The sequence below is a fragment of the Pteropus medius genome, unplaced genomic scaffold (assembly GCF_902729225.1).
Source record: "Pteropus medius unplaced genomic scaffold, Ma_sr-lr_union100, whole genome shotgun sequence".
In the NCBI taxonomy this organism is placed as follows: Eukaryota; Metazoa; Chordata; class Mammalia; order Chiroptera; family Pteropodidae; genus Pteropus; species Pteropus medius.
Genome location: NW_024349800.1, coordinates 41298332 through 41315041, shown reverse-complemented (window position 1 = coordinate 41315041; position 16710 = coordinate 41298332). Strand labels below are relative to the sequence as shown.

Below are 16710 nucleotides of genomic sequence, written 5' to 3'. Positions count from 1 at the left end.
CAAAAATAGGTGAATGGGATTGGGCTGAAGAATGTAGTTTGCCGACACCTTTTCTAACCAAAAGACTATGAATGTTTAATTGATTTTCCTGATCAGGAAGTTGAAGATTCTATTTAAGACGTCCCTTTCTCAAATGTGGGAATATTACTCTTATGAAAGTTAGATGACAGTTCAAAAAAAAAAAAAAAATCATGATCTGAGGGATCAGAATGGGTATTTAAGGATTTAATGCACAGTAATTAAGAAAAGTTTTTTCTAGCTATACTTCAGTTTTACTATATATAGATTAAGCCAGATGACAAGCTACTACTATACAACAGCATGTTAAAAAACATGTTTATTTTACACTATGTACAATCAGAAACATATTTAAAAGCATTATCAATTAAAATAAATGAAGACCATAAATCACAATTTAGTTTGTTCTTAGTGTATATACTCACATTAAAATAGAAAGGACATATACCAAAAGAGCCAAAAGTGTGCATTTTGCTAAAACTTGGTATATACATACATATTCCATTGGGAAAAAAAGCAATCAAAATGACTTTAACCAAAACTAAGTTCTTGTGATGTGTAGTAACCATTGTATTGTTTACATGAGGTAGTAACTAAATTATTTTGGCCATGTGTTAATACTCTAAATCAAAAGAAATATGAAAATGATCATAAGACCAACAAAAGTAAAAATTCCACTAGAAATTTGAACCACTTAACTCTACGGAATGTTATAGTTCTTCAATGTGATTATATGAAATGTTTAGTGTGGACTCTTTAATAATGCTAATTTATTCTTTGTGCATACTGTAATTCAGACAACTGCAGTGTTACATCATGGTACCGCTATTCTGTGATTCAAAATTTTTTCAAAGATATTTTTAAGCATAGACAAGCAATCTTACAGAATTCTGCTTAAATATAAAAAGACCAGTTACTACAACAGGTGGTTAATTGGTTTGTTTCACATAGTAAACAATCCAAATACATTTTAAAAAGATGTTGTGGAGCCAGATGTGTATCGACAAGGTCACAGCTTACTTTTGTGACTTAATACATCACATATCAATACTTTGTGCAAATATAAACACCAGTGTACTTGCATTAAAATTAAAAACAAGATTATAAAATGATTACAGCCTCCATTACAGTTTTAAAAGTTACAAGATTTATATTCATATTACTAAATTACATATAATAAAAATACAATAGTGTTAAATGTACTGTTTCATTGCCGGCATCCCATTTTGTAATATAGCCACACCCAAGAATATACTAAAGAATTCTTAAAATATTAACCCAATCGCATTTTTTATCAACATTTACATCTGTACAGATAAGACACTTACTTGTACATCTCATAAAAGTACATTATCTACATAAATTCTTAGTGTATGTCTTCAGCAATATGAAGTTTCACAGAAAAATACTGCCTATATGTACAAAGATTACATAACAATGAATTAAGCACTTGTGTGGTTCAATATGCTAAATATATCCATACCACTTAAAACAAAAATTTTCCCCATCTTGTCTCATGCCACAATAAATTACAAGTAACTGAAGCCAAGTTACTGCAGCTTTTGTACAGCTTCAAGCATCCATTAATGTTGCAGCGGTAGTGTTCTTTCTTTCTATAGTTAAGTGTCAAAGCACATTTCTCAGTAACTGTTTTCATGACCCGCCAGGATGTACAGATTGCTATTTGCTGTGGGGTTATCAGTTGGCCTACTTTCCAAAACCACGACCCTAAAAGTAACAAACAAACAAAACATGTAACAAAGTTATTCTTGTAAACTAATGCTAGAAAAATTTTCCATTGCTTCTTTATTATATGACTCTATAATTGCTGCTTATTTGATTTGTGGACAGCAATCATTTAATCGCTATGATTAAAAAGCCAGTTCCAGCTCTGGGAAGTAATTTTGCTGCCCACCCCCTCCCACCTCTAGGCCAGTGTTCTAAGAGTGGGGGCGGGGAGAGAATGTGTAATAGAAATAATTTGGGGGAACTTAATTCTTATTCTAAATTCTGAAAACAATTTGTATTTCAAGAATCAGAAAGTAAATCAGCATAGAACCTCAAAGTTCTATTTAGCACTAAAATCGAAAAATTTCTGTTTGTTAGCATATAGTATTTCCTCTTGTAGTATAAATCATGCTTTAGATAGTATTTTTAATACAAAACTATTACTGACAGATCTATATATTCCTGGTACTTGGAAGATCAGGCACATTCTCAAAGGCTTTAAAACTTTGAATTGTGAATACTTATTGTGTGAAAAATATAATGTTGAATATTTTGCTGAAGAAATTTCAATTCTCTTGAAAAAGAAACCAGTTTCATGCTGGATTTATAAAACACTATGTTTAATACTATGTATTTAATATATAACCCCCCTTCATACCTGTCAGATCCAAGCAGTCTGAAAATTCTTGTGCTATCTGAAATTTCTTGTGTTACCTGTTCAATTAAAATATAATTTCTGAAATTAAAAGCATAAAATTTTATATGGGCGTTTAATTTATAACTCTAAGGAAAAGAAAGGTAATTCTTAAGATGGAAATAGGTCCCTGTGTGACTGTGAATTTGTTAAACTGGCATATTTGGTGCTCCAATTTGTTAGCCTAGAAAAAATGTGGCTAGTTTTGAATTATAAAACATGAGTAGGAAAACCATTTACTTGTTAAATTATAGAACTCAAGGGATAAATTTAAAAACAAAACACTCAGTCCATTTTATTTATCAGAAGTCTTCTGTCAGTTATGTTAATGCTAATAGCAAAGCTATTGCAGCAGTAAGCCACTTAGATCTGGTCCTTTAACTTAAAAGGTTGCACTGTGGTATGATGAGACACACTTATGACTTGAGTTTGAACCCCAGTACTCCCACTTAATAGTTGTGATATTGTACAAGGTATGTATTTGTTGGAAATGATTTTGCCTTCTGCAAAATGGGATAGAAAATATCTACCTTGCAGTAGTATTGTTTTTATAAGTATTAGTGGGTCTAACGCCTAGCTAAAGAAGTGCTCAATAGATAATTCTCTTGCCCATTTCTTCTCCAGTCTCCTGAAATATTTTCTCATGACACGTAACTGCCAAGAAGTCCTCAGTGTGACTAATTACCAGTTGGGGAGTTAGGAATAAGTCTACAGGAGAAAGAATAATCCACTGTTTATTGGCTGGTAACTGAATGCAAAACATGTCAAATTAAAATGGCAGTAACTTCTCCCCCAAATTTGGTAGGCTGAAAAAACAATTTGACTTTGAAACTAACATTTATTCCATTAGTAACTCTGCAATTAGTTATTCTGGAAACACTTCTTTTATAACCCAGCACACCTGCATGTGATACAAAGTGCTCACTCTAGTAATAGTGGCTCATTGTGCTGATCTTCACAGCATTCAGAGGTTTGCCTACTAGAAGGACCTAACATTTCTGGAGGGGTTGTATTCAGTAAGGGCTGCCTGTGTAGTTTGAAAAAGCCCCTCAGATGACTTTTGGGGGGGCAAACTTTTCTTTCTTTCTTTTTAAAACCATCCTCTTATATCCTGCCTATGATGCCTTTCTCTGCCTAGTGTTTATTGGCTGTTGACTATTCTTACCTCCCTGCTGGATTCCCTAAGGTGATTTTAAAACATCTTCCTGAGAAGTGACCCTCTTGTGGGAATTACTACTAGAAACATTAACAGCTACCTTTCTTGAATACCTACTATAGGCCAGGCATTGTGCTGAGCACATTACATGCTTCCTTTCATTTAATCTTAACAAACCTACAAAGTACTATTTTGTTATCCTCAATTCACAGATGAAAAAATATAAGCAAAGAGAAGTTAAGTGATATGTCAAGGTCACACAATTACTAAAGAGCAGAGAAGAGACTTGAACCCAGGTGTCCATGCTCGTGATCGCTCTGCTATATCGTTTACTTCATCAGAAGACATGCTCTGAGCTTAATGAATGATAGTTTAGAACATAAATGGGCTATTTTCTTGCTTGAAGCACCTAAGGTTTTCTTTTCATCCAATGCTCAAATAAAAGTTATCCTACTGAGACTGATTGGGATACTGAAGAATTTTTGATGATTTTACTTGCCTACAATATTCCAAGAGACAAGTACCATGACTTATTCATGTTTATAACCCCAGCACTTCTTGGTGTAAATGTTGAACTAAACTGAGTATGTTGCAGCACCTGGAGTTAAATTAAGATAGGAAGGACTCAGAAAATACAATGAAAGGTTAAACGAAGGTAATAAGGTAATTAATAAAAGAAAAACGGACAAAGAATCTTATGTCAAGTGAATAAGGGTAATGGAAATAGGAGGCAAAGTGGCTTCAAGAGCGATGTAGAACCCTTTATTTATAGCCTGCATTGGTCCTTATTTCTAAAATACAAAGTAGAAAAGGTGCCTCAAGACACGGAGAGCTAGCATCAGCATTCTTGTTCCAGGAGATGGTCTGGGAAAATTCAAAGAAAATCAGAGTGGGCTCACTTTTAGCAGTATTAGAAAGTTCTTATCCTGAATAGAAGAATTATCTGGAAGCACTCAAAATATGCAGTAAAACTGTCTGAGTGAAGAGAGAGAAAAGTGGCTATAAAGTACGTGTTATCAGTTTACCACTAGACTGAATACAGTTAAAATTAATAAAGTTAGCAAATCAAGTGGTCCTTGTATCAATCAGGAATTTTCCAAAGTTAAAGAAAATTGTTTGATGTAGAATGTTTGATACTATTTCATGACTACTTAATGGACATAATTTTTAGATGACTTACCTCATTAGATCTAAAACTTCTACCTTGCATTCCATGTTTCCAGAAAGCTAGCACACTGTCTTGAAGGCAAACTAGCAGGCAAGAACAGCTCAGTTACTGTTAATAGTACAGAAGTTCAACTGATAAGCATCATTTCATCCCTCTCTTTATCTTGCATAGCAATATTTAAATTAATAAAGAATGTCAGTCACTCCCTATTTATATGGTATCTTTACCTTTGAAATTAAAAAAACAATATAGAATTTATTCATCTTTTTTGGCAAAGAAACATTAAATTTCTCTGAAATGTTTGTTATAGAAATTTTGTATTGATAAAATGACAGTATTTTAAAATATTTCAAACATATAGAAAAATATAATAGCATTAAAAAACACATGTATCCATCATTCAACTCTCAACTACTAACGTTTTGCCATATTTGGTTGTTTTAAATAAAAACGAATACAGCTGGCAACCCTGTACACCCGATCCTCTAGTCTCATTCCAGCCTTTCCTTTCTCTGAGAAAACCACTCTTATAAATTTAGTATTTATCACTGTCATGCATGTTTTTACTATTGCTACAAAGTAAGTTTGCATTGTCAGTGTAAACTTTATATTGAATGTTTTCAACTTTCATACATCTGGTATAATGAACCAAATAATGTTTCTAATTTTTTGTTATTACAAAGGATTCTGTAATGAACATCCTTGTACCTCTTGAATACATGTGCAAAATTTTCTCTGGGGTAGATACTTAGAAACAGAATAGGACACAGATGTATGTACCTTCTAAAAATTTTAGTTTTGCTTTTTATATTTACATATTTAATATGTAATTTTTAGAGTATTCCATCTTAATCACTATAGCTTTACGGTATGTTTAAAAACTGAGTATGACAAGTATTTGTCAAAATTTCTTTTACTATTCTTGGCCTTTGGCTCTTTCATATGAATTTTAAGGTCACGTACCAAGTGGTACAAAATATCTTATTGGGACTTTTATTATAAATGTACTGAATTTGTGCATTATTTGTGAAGAACTGACATCTTTCTCATAGTCAGTCTTTCTATCCATGGACACAATGTAGTTTTGTTCAAATCTTTTATGCTTTTAAAGAATAATTTAGAATTTTCTAGGTAATGGTCTTAAATGTGTTTTGATTACCTTTATTCCTAACACAGACATTTTATTACCATTGTCAATGAGACCTTTTTTCCTATTCAAAATTTCACAGATTATTACTAGCGTATCAGAAAGCTATTCATTGTGTTGCTCATATCTAGCAACTCTGATTTCTCTTATTGGTTCTATAAGTTGTATTCTCTATGCAGACAATCAAAATCCGTAAAAAAGGATCTTTTACTTTCTTCTTTCTAATCCTCTTAGTTCCCTTTTCTTGTCTAATAAGACAATGTTGAAATGTGATAGCAACAATCCTTATCTCATTTTCCACTTAATGGGAATTAGTTTGACCATTAAACATGGTATTTTAATAGGTTTTCCTAGGTGAACATTTCCTCGTATTCCTAATTTGCTAAGAAGTTACTTTTTTAAAATCATGAATGACTTGATTTTACTGAATGTTTTTTTGTGTATCCACTGAAGATTTACATGACTTTTTACTTTAACTTTAATGTGCCATATATACATAAATAAATTTTCTGATGCTGAATCATCCTTGTTTTCCTGGGATAAAGTCCACTACTTGATTATGTGAAATTCTATTTGCTTGTCTTTTATTTAGATTTTTCAAAATTTATATTTATGAAACTGGATAATTTTGTTTTCTGTACTAATCTAATCTTGTTTAATTTTAATATCGGTGTCAAACACTGATTTGTTCAGCATTCCTTCTCTGTCTACAATCTAAAATCGTTGGTATAGCATTGGGATTATCTCTTAAGAGCAGATAAAAATCACCTCAAAAACCATCAGGCCCTATGTGGACAGAGTCCTGATTAGTAGGTACCTCAAGCAACGGGCCAGGCTCTGGTCCCCTACCTCTTGTGGGACATGTTTAGTCTCCTTTTTCACTCAGGAGCCCAGCAAGTCTGCTGGCTTCAAGGCTAATTTGTCTTATTCCTGGTTCTTTTGAGTGTCTGTTCTGTTTATGTAGTTTTTGACCCTGGCTATTTATGTGCTTTTAAACATGGATTTCATTTTAACATCTTGAGCAGATGGTCCCTCAGAACTGACTTCTTATTAACATCAGCATTTGCTTGGTGGGAGAGAGATGTTCGAGTTGGAGGAAGGAGTAAAAACAGAACCAGGAATAAGACAAATGAACTATCTTTTGCTTTTCCCTCCACTAACATATATACATGCACATCTTTATTTTACTGATAAAAGACACCAGAAAAATTGTGTATAGTTAAATAGTAAATTAATTATCATTCACTTTCCCTAGCACTATCTCATGTATGATCACTTCATTTTTCCTGAATGTAATCATCTTAGAATACTCATTTTGTAAGAAATTTGTTTTTGCAGAAAAAACTTTTGAAACAAAATGTAAGAATGGCAAGAGGGAAATTCCATATATTACTTAAAACTCTCTGATCAGCCAATATAAGAGCAAAAATACAACAGAATATACTAAGTACTAAATTTTAAAGTACTTATAGAGAAACTACAGGAATCTGGAGGAAATGGAAATTCATAACTATGTTATGAATATTTAATTATTTCTTTTGAAAGTGCCAAGTCTATTAAGAACACATTACTTAGATTATATCATAGTTAAGCTTTTTAGAGACTGTGTAAAAGACTGATGTTGATCTCATATTCATTATATCCTATATTCTAAAAAATGAGTCCTTAGTAATATATTTTTATAATTTTGGATAATTATCAGATAAATTATTTTAAGCAGCTCATAATGTAATCACACAAAACTTCGACTTACCTATCGATTCAATCTGGAAATCAAAGGTGAGTTCTGATGATAATTTTCTGCTAGATTTTAATCTTCCTTGGAGATTTACTATTTTTATACAACCTAGAGAGAGAAAAAAAGTCACTTGGAAACTTCAAAATAAAGAAATATTATTAAAAATAAGATGTACATAAGTAAAAACTTACAGTCCAAGCATACAAGAATGGTATCTCGCTCCAGTTGGGTTACATGAGTAACGCTTGTCTGTGGGGTATCTATAACACAAACAAACTCAATACTTAAGGAAAAAATATCAGAGCATAGGATATTGAAAAAAAAGAATTCTAAATATCACTAAATTTGAAATGGATATAAATTTTTAGCTGTTCGTATGGTGGTTGAGCCAGGTTGCTTGGGTTCAAGTTCTGAAGCAAGAGCTAAACTATGTGAGTGCTCGACAGAGTTTTAGCTACAGTCATTACTACTGGTGATGTCGTTATTTTTATTTTGATGCAAAATTAGGAGTCTAATCTTCTATATTACTGTTATGATTAATTTCTGATTTTAAGTTCAGAAGGTCAGGGACTGTGCTTTTTATATTATATGGCGGTGCCTAGCAAATAAATATTTAAGTAAATGAATCAGTGAGTCAAACATACTACTTTGAGTACAAATAAGTTAAAAAAAAAACTGAAGTACTTTGAGAAGTATGATATACTACCAAAATTCAGAGGCTTTATTTTTATTATACTGATTTACCAAAGTTCTTACAAACTGAAAATATTGAAATGACTTGATTTTCCATCAGGTGAGAAGCAGGATATCCCAAGCTTTGTCTGAATATCAAACTGAAATTGCTGAGCTACGGGCCTTTGTTTCTGGTCTTGTATTTCCTGGAGAGTGGGTCTGATCTATAGTCTACCCTGCCTCTCTTCTCTTCTATTTCCGATAGGATTTAGAATTTCAGGACATTCAAGGACTGCTGTATTTCAGACTTTCAAATGTTTTTAGATCTGGTACTTCTGTTGACTAACCAAGGTTGGAAGGATATGGAATAGGCCTCCCGCAAAACAGGCCAATTAGATCTTTGTAGCTCTCATACACATGGTAAAATCTACCTCTGTTCAAGAAGCCAGTCTAGTAATAGAAAGCCAGAAAAAAAAGGTTTTATCAATTGCTTACAAGAATTAGTTCCCAAGCATTACAATCAGCTAGAGATCTTTAATGCCCAGCTGCCACCCCCAAATATTCTTATTTAACAGGGGGTGTATGTGATTTGAGATTTCAGGAGTTTTAACAGCTTCCCAGGTGGATTCTAATGTGCAGCAGAGTTTAGGAAACCATTGTCTGGCTTACAATTTTATCTGACGTAAAACCCTAACCATACTTTTTCTCTCTTACTCTCTACCTTTATCTCATCATCTCAAAACTAGAGATGAATTATATTTGTTGTATTTAACTTTTACTAAAGAGAATTACAGTAAAAGAATGTAATCAAAAGTTCCTTAGAAGTATAGTACCCACAGCTGTATGAAATTCTAGTAAGGAAATGAGGCCCTTCATTCAATAATTAGTAGAAACAGATTTAAAAATTAAAACGCTTGGGAGAAGTAGGACATTAATGGAAATTAAATGACAATAAAATATTAATCAACCAACAACCCCTTCCTGTGAAATAGGGAGAAAGAGATTAGAAAGCAGGAGTCCAAAAGGGAAGATGGGTGTTTAAGGGAGAATGTAGTACAGAGAACTTGGGGGGAGGGCCAAAGAGAAGCCATATAATGTTGCCAAGGACCTGCTGTGTTTTCCTTCAACAATGTGTCCTTAAAGGAAAGTGCTTTCAAATTTCTTGGGCATCAGCAAGCCATGAAATTGTCTCTAGGCTTTTGTGGATTTGTTTGTGATCATTATTTTTCAATGCCAAAAAAACCTCAGTCTCTTAATTTTTTTCCTTTTGTAAACACTTTCAGGCTTCCAACAAACTCCTAAGTGATCAATATCTATTGGTAAATAGGTTCCTTACCATTTCCCCAAGTAGCCAAAGACTAGCAGACCATGGTAAAAATTGCTTTCTAAAATGGCCATTGTCTAATTTATAGCAAAACATCGTACAAAGTCATTTTTAAAGAGAAAAAAGCAAAAGGAGCTTCATAACAAAAACAGTGCTTTAAAAATAAAGATAAAAAGACCTTTAAGGTCATGTTTTCTTAAGTGTGAAAGTTTAATCAGATTTATTTGCCATGAAACTAAAGTCTTCCCAATGTGTACTGACTGCGAGAACATAACTGAAGATTTCAAACAATAAGCAATCTTCTATAAAAGCTCATTAATTGGAAATAATATTTCCTAAGATACTAGCTATGAAGGAAGGATATACTACGCAACTGGAAGATGTGGGTCAAATTTTATGAAAATAAATCATATTAAAGAATTATTTTCAAGAACCTTTAAATACTTTGGAAGTAGCTATTTATTTATAATTTGTATCCTAGTAAAATATCATTAAAAAATTTTAATTAAAGTTACTGGATTGTACCTGTATATCAATTATAAGACTATACTGGAAAATAAACTATATTTAATAAAATTTTCCTTTTATTTAAATTGCCTTTTCTATTAGCCTGAGGTGTGTGTATATGTGTGGTTCGCAAAGTGTGGTCCTTATATTAACATCATCAGCATCACTTGGGAACTTACAGAAACAAAAATTCTCTGGCCCCACTCTAGATCGACTGAATGAAAACCTCTGAGTGTGGGGCCCAGCAATGTGTTTTAACAAGCCTCCAGTTGATTCTGATGCATATTCAAGTTTGAGAGTCACTGGTATGTTTTAAATGTGTCAAACAAATGAACTATCTTCAAGCACGTCATCTTACATTTTCCAGTTTTAATAAGCTGTTCGAGATTGGATTTTTATGCACTGTTTTTGCCTAACAACATAATAAATTTATTACTTATAAACCAAGTACATGTGTCGGCCTATAATTCAATATAAATCACAAACCTGATTCTGTAAACCATGAAGAGGTAGAATTTGGATTGACTGTTTCAAATCGAACCACCTGGTTGAAGTCTCTCCCTCGACTGACACCAACACAAACCAAAGGGTACTCCTGCTCAGGAACTACCAGCATTTCAAACATTCTAAGTGGACATGGTATAGGAAAATCTATGTGCTAGAGAAAGAAACAAAAATATATTAAACACAGGAAAACAAAAGCCAAATAATTTCATGAGAACACCATTAAGAACTTTAAGTTTTATGAAATATATAAAACACTACTATAAAGACTGCTTCTTGTCACAGAAACTTAGGGTATGTAGAAAAATCCAAATTACAAAATATCTTTATAAATATTTTAGATTTAGTACTGGAAATATTTTTAAGTTAGAAATTACAAAATTTTAGGATATCAGGGCTGGAAGGGAACTTAGAATTTATTTCTCCAATCCTCTCTTTTCAGAGTTGAAAATTGAGACCCAGAAATTGGGTGACTGGCCCAGGGTCCCCCAGCCCTTTGTGGCAGAGTCTCTTGTCTCCCAATATGATGCTGCTTCAGTAATACTCCTCTGCCTTCTTATCCAACTGAGCAAACATGGATGAGAAAACTGAAATGCTAATTAGTAGGAGACACTCCTTTTATAAATGTTGACGAAAAAAACACAAATAAAAGAAATTTAGCCCTATATCGCAAGTGATTCTATTTAATAAACTAACTTAGTTAGAATGAAACCATTTTAATTTTACATTAACTTTTAATTTTTATTATATTGCTACAAAGAGACTAAGTTCATATTTTGAAAGTCTGGAAAAATAGATGGAAATCACTAGCTTCATTAATAATCAGAAAATAAAACCATGAGATACTGCGTATACCCACCAGAAGGATTAAAATTAAAAAGAACAATAACAAGCATTACTCAGGAGCAAACGCATGCTCGTACGCCGACAGTGGGAGTATAAATTGCTATGACCACAATGATTAACTATATTATTCATTAATGGTGAAGATGTGCATCCCTTAGGACCTGTAATAACACTCTTAGTTATATATTCTACGGAACATGAGTACACACATGTACAGGGGACATATGTAAAAATGCTCACAGCAGCATTGTTATGAATAAAAAAAAGCTGAAGTAACCCAAATATGTATCAACAGTAGAATGGATAAAATTACGGCATACTCACACAATGAAGAATTACAGACAGAGCAATGAAAATGAACAAATTATACTTATATCTGACAACTACACGAATATGTTGTACAAAAGAAGCCAGACACAAATGAATATGTATTTTATGATTCCACTTACATAGTGTTAAAAAAAATCAGGTAAAATTAATTCTAATGTTTACGGGTGCATGTTTATATAGTAAAAATGGAGAATAAGGAAAGTTTACTCTCAATACAGTTTATATTTTTATTGCTCTTATAAATGAGCTGTGTTTTTATTATATTTCCAAAAGGGCTATTGCTAGTATTTAACAAAGTAACTGAATTTATTTTTTAATCTGGTAACTCACTGTAAATGCTAAAGAAAAACAATTCTAGAGAAAATTCTAGGTGAAACGGGGCTACCGCAACTACTGGTCTTCGAGCGTTAGAAGGTAGAGCGTGCGTGGCGTGCGCCTACTGTTCTCATGGCCCTTCTTTCCCTGTGACTGCCGGAGCACAGCCACCCCACAGGTATGGACGTCTTCATCAACACTCTCCAAACCCCTCTACAGGAGCGTGCCCATTACCTGGGGATATGCTTTGAATACAATCTGTCATATTTTTAATAAGTTAAAACATTTTAAATAATTCTCTTTGAAATGTGGTCAAAACAGTAAAGCATAAAGAAAACAATGCTTCTGTTAAAATTTTTTGGTCAGCAAATAAGAAAACCAACAGCTTTTGAATACTTTTACTTAGCTTCCAATAACTAAGCAATGTGTGTAAGGCATTAACAGAAGAGGATTCCTGTGTAATAGTTTTAAATCCAGCTGCTTCTGGTGATGGTCCTTGAATGCAGTGACTATACCTTGCTCATTTTTGTCTCTCTAGTTAAAGAGTACTGCATCTGGTTTGTAATAAGTACAAAAATGTTTGTTGGGAAGGTCTTTAATCTATAACTTTTATTTATGATGAAAATGTCTAGTAAAGCAAAAACTTTGTCAGAACTGTCAATAAGAAGAATATAAAAAGCATAAGAATATTTCTGAACATACCTGATAAGAACTGTAGTATAGAATCATAAATACTAATCAAATTAATATCAAATAAAGAAAAAAAATAGAGATAGATTTTGCAGCAGACAGACAAAGAGCTGGGTTAAGAATAAAGGAGGTAGGTAAGGATCTACATCTCAGGGAAGCTGAACAAGGTGCAAAGAACAAGAAATCTTGAGGGAGACCTGCAAGTGGAATTGTACTCTAAGTCTAGTATCTTAGAATAATAAGAAATCAAAGACGATGTAGGAAGCTTAAAAATTACATATCCTTGTTTCCTCTTTTCTAGGTGGACGGTACCAGCAAGCTTGGCCCTGACTAATGGGGCCTATTACCAGTATTCAAAGAGAAATGCATGATAATCCCACTTAATCTAAATGAAATAGCAAAGAAAACAGCTTTAAACATTCCTTTGGAATTTCCTTGGTGTGACTGAGCCTGCACTTAACACATTTCAAGTTAGTTTTTCCTCAAAATTTAAGTTATAGCTGAATAACATTAAATTTTAAAGAATTTCATTAATTAAAGATTCTAGAGAAATAAATTAAGGCACACACACAAAAAACCATCCAAGTTGGAAAGCCTGGGCATATAACCAAAACAAATAATTTCCCCCTCTTTATGGTTATCCTTTGTCCTCTTGGGCCAAACGCCAAGCTGCAGGTTGTTTCTCTGCTGTGATAGAGCAGGGCAACCAGAGAACACATTCAAGCATTTCACTGCTCTTCTAGACCTCTGTTCTTGGTACGGGAGATACTTTCTAGCTCCTACTGCCATATCCCCGAGCTATTTCTCTAGTCTTTTTCAAAACTTTTTTCAGGCCAATTGAGTTCCTTAAAATTGGGCAGATTTTCACTACCCTGCCACATAATCTAAAATCATTAAATTAACTTGAGAATTAACTGAAAAAGTTTTTATAAAAGAACAGGAAAACAGACTAAGTTTTTATACTAAGAATGACTTAGGATGACTTTCATGCTTACCTTAATTAACATGAATTTCTGCATTGGTTCAACCCATTCTAATAGAACAATGCTAGTCTGAAGTGCCCCACATAGGTATTTATGGCCTGTGTAAGGATTTCTCACTGTCAAGGCAAAAGAAGTACAATAAGTTCTCTTGTAATACAAAGTCCTTACCATAATAGTTGCAATGCTCCAAAAAAAAAACCCCCGACCAAACAAAAGCTGGCTGCCAGCTCAATTTCTTAATTAGATTGCAGGGTGAAAACACTGTTTCAGGTAACAGCACGAAACTCCCTCATCACTTGCAGGATTTTTTTTGTATGCACAAATTAAATTGCTGGTTGTTATGGAGCCTGGGGGTGGGATGAAGGACTTTAGGTCTTAAGGTAGCAGGGAGATTAGCTCAGGCAGCAATCTCCTGCGGATGGGTCAGAGTAGACTTGGGGAGAAGTTGCCAAACTGAGAGGCTATTAACACATTTAGAGACAGGTGATTCAGTGTGCTTTTGGTAGTAATGTTCAGAGGCAGAAATGCTTTGGTCTTAACAATAAGATGACATTAATCAAATCTTGAAATACACATTTACAAATAATAAAAGTGAACTGCCTCAGAGTGTTTTAAGGGAAAGAAACTATTTTTTGTTTTCGCTATATGCAAATAAAACAGCCAGTTGTTATAGGGGTGAGGGAGGAATTTAGGTTAGTAGTATGTGAACAGGGAGGCTCTAACCTTCACATCACAAGCATAAGGTTTCACATAGTAAAGACATTAAAATACATGCTGAATGAAAAAATGCAGTCTCATAAGCCATTACTAAGCAGAATGGTGAACACTAACTAGCCCCTTATAGATCAGGGTGTGATAAAGTACTATAATAAAAAGTCACCCTACTTTCTTCTCTATCCAGTCAATATTATTTGCCAAACAACTGTTACATGCAAGGTACTATATTAGGTTTAGTTCATACAGAGACAATGATGAAGACATTTGTTTTACTCAAGGGGAGAAAAAACTATTACTGGCAGAAAGCCCTAGAGTGACACTGTTTTACACTGGATATAAAACTGAGCCTCACAGCATTTTCTCATCTACTGTGTAAACAAGAGAGCCACATGTTTACTAGACAATTTACTCACCAACACAACATTTCTGACACCACTTGGTTTCAGGGATTTTTGCTGATACAGCAAATTTCCTAAATGTAAATGAAAATGAATTACATAATAGACATAAGTAAAGAGAGTATATGATAATGGAACTGTTACAGATCAGTGGAGAAAGGATGAGTTGTTCAAAAATTGGGGCTGACATAATAGGATACCTATTAAGAATAAGAATAAATTAGATCCCTTTCTCATCCTCCACTCCAATCAATTCCAAAGGATTAAGGATTTAAACATGAAAAACCACCATAAAATATTTAGACTACAGAAAAATATGACCTTGGAGTTTCTTTTAAACATACTAAGAACAAATCATACAGGAAAATACTGATAAACTTTGAAATTTTTTTTCTGCTGAAACATCCCTAGCACCTCAAGCTATAGGTGGCAGTCTGTGGAATGAATTTGTTAAATACATTAAGAACTTTGGTTTACCAAAAGGCGCCAGAGAGAAAGTGCAAAGATAAGCCACAAACTGGGAAAAAGATATTTTTGGCACACATAATGATTTTAAGCTACGTAAAAAGTTGTCTTACCACTAAAACAATTTATAAATTTTTTTTATTTAGACATTTTAATTTCTTTACTCGAGAAAGCGGAACATAGATTTTCTGCCAAGATGTGTTAGATCAACCTGTAAACATATGATTCAAATTTAATACGTAAAAATCCACTTAAAATTATTTTGTAAAACTACAATTAAAAACCCACATACACTGAAACGTCTTTTACAATGAATGTTAATATAATAAGACTGCTAATGTACCAAGTTGTGAAAACCTCAAATTATACTCCTCCATTTCTGTACGCATCTTTAAACTTCTTTAAAACGTATAAATGTGCCATGGATTGCTCTGCACTAGGTCTTTCTAAAAAAATTTTTTTATTAGAGTTGTGCTTTGCTGGTAACAAAACTGCAGAGCATGCATGTGATATTCAATATCATTCCAAACAAGCTCAGAATAATTTCTTGATAGATGTTCTTGTCACTGTACAATTGACAGCGAAGGTATAACCAAGCATATAATACTTAAGTATCATAATTTTAGCTTTACGTATGTTTATCCTACTATATGCCCTGGATTCCACTTATTGTCATTAGTTCCTTTGATAATGTCATCAGGTAGGTAATAGCACAGAGATCAGAGGCCTGGATTTAGTAACTTCCTCAAGGTCACACAGTTAGCAATTTAAGAAAAAAGAACTCTAACCTAGTGTCTTCGTCAGACTATAGTGTTCAGACTGATTCAATTTTGAAAAAAAATCTAATACTTCTCTTTTTTGATTCTGGATCAATTTATTTAAAGAGCATTCTGAGTTTGCAAGGTAAACTGTTAAAAACTGCTGCCACTCCTAAGTACTTATCTGTTTGAATTAGAATTTTTTTATATTATGATGCCTAAACAGTACAGAAATTGGATGCTGTGGCACAATGGCAATCTAGAGTATCTGGATTTCAAATTTCTGGTTAAATCACCTATTGTTCCATTTGATTAACAATATTGAGAAGTTTTACATTCATTAAATAATCTAATTTATCAATCATAAATTAGATTCATAATTATAAAAATGCTGCTTTCATATACATTGGAATTTCATACAGCTAAAAAGAAAACAAAAATTCCCGACACCCTTAATCAAACTGCTTGAACCCAAGTACTTTTTAGAGTTTTTAAAAATGTGAACCAAGCTCCTGGTACATTTCCATTGGCAACAAGTTTAATATTCCTGGT

General features: G+C 33.1%; 1 protein-coding gene across 5 annotated transcripts in view; it reads right to left on the bottom strand.

Moving 5' to 3' along the window:
- Positions 1 to 322: 322 nt before the first annotated feature.
- MAP4K3 (mitogen-activated protein kinase kinase kinase kinase 3) overlaps positions 323 to 16710 on the bottom strand; it is a 137845-nt gene continuing 121457 nt past the window's right edge. For 2 of the 5 annotated variants that reach the window (XM_039887345.1, XM_039887344.1), the window contains 8 exons: positions 14951 to 15009; positions 13833 to 13936; positions 10639 to 10810; positions 7841 to 7909; positions 7665 to 7757; positions 4777 to 4847; positions 2405 to 2460; positions 327 to 1746 (listed from right to left, as the gene is read on the bottom strand). In XM_039887345.1, the coding sequence (XP_039743279.1) occupies positions 1659 to 1746; positions 2405 to 2460; positions 4777 to 4847; positions 7665 to 7757; positions 7841 to 7909; positions 10639 to 10810; positions 13833 to 13936; positions 14951 to 15009 (712 nt within the window). In that variant the 3' untranslated portion in view covers positions 327 to 1658. Of the gene's footprint in view, positions 1747 to 2404; positions 2461 to 4776; positions 4873 to 7664; positions 7758 to 7840; positions 7910 to 10638; positions 10811 to 13832; positions 13937 to 14950; positions 15010 to 16710 lie in introns of all 5 variants that reach the window. The other 3 variants (XM_039887341.1, XM_039887342.1, XR_005658287.1) reach the window with 3 other exon arrangements.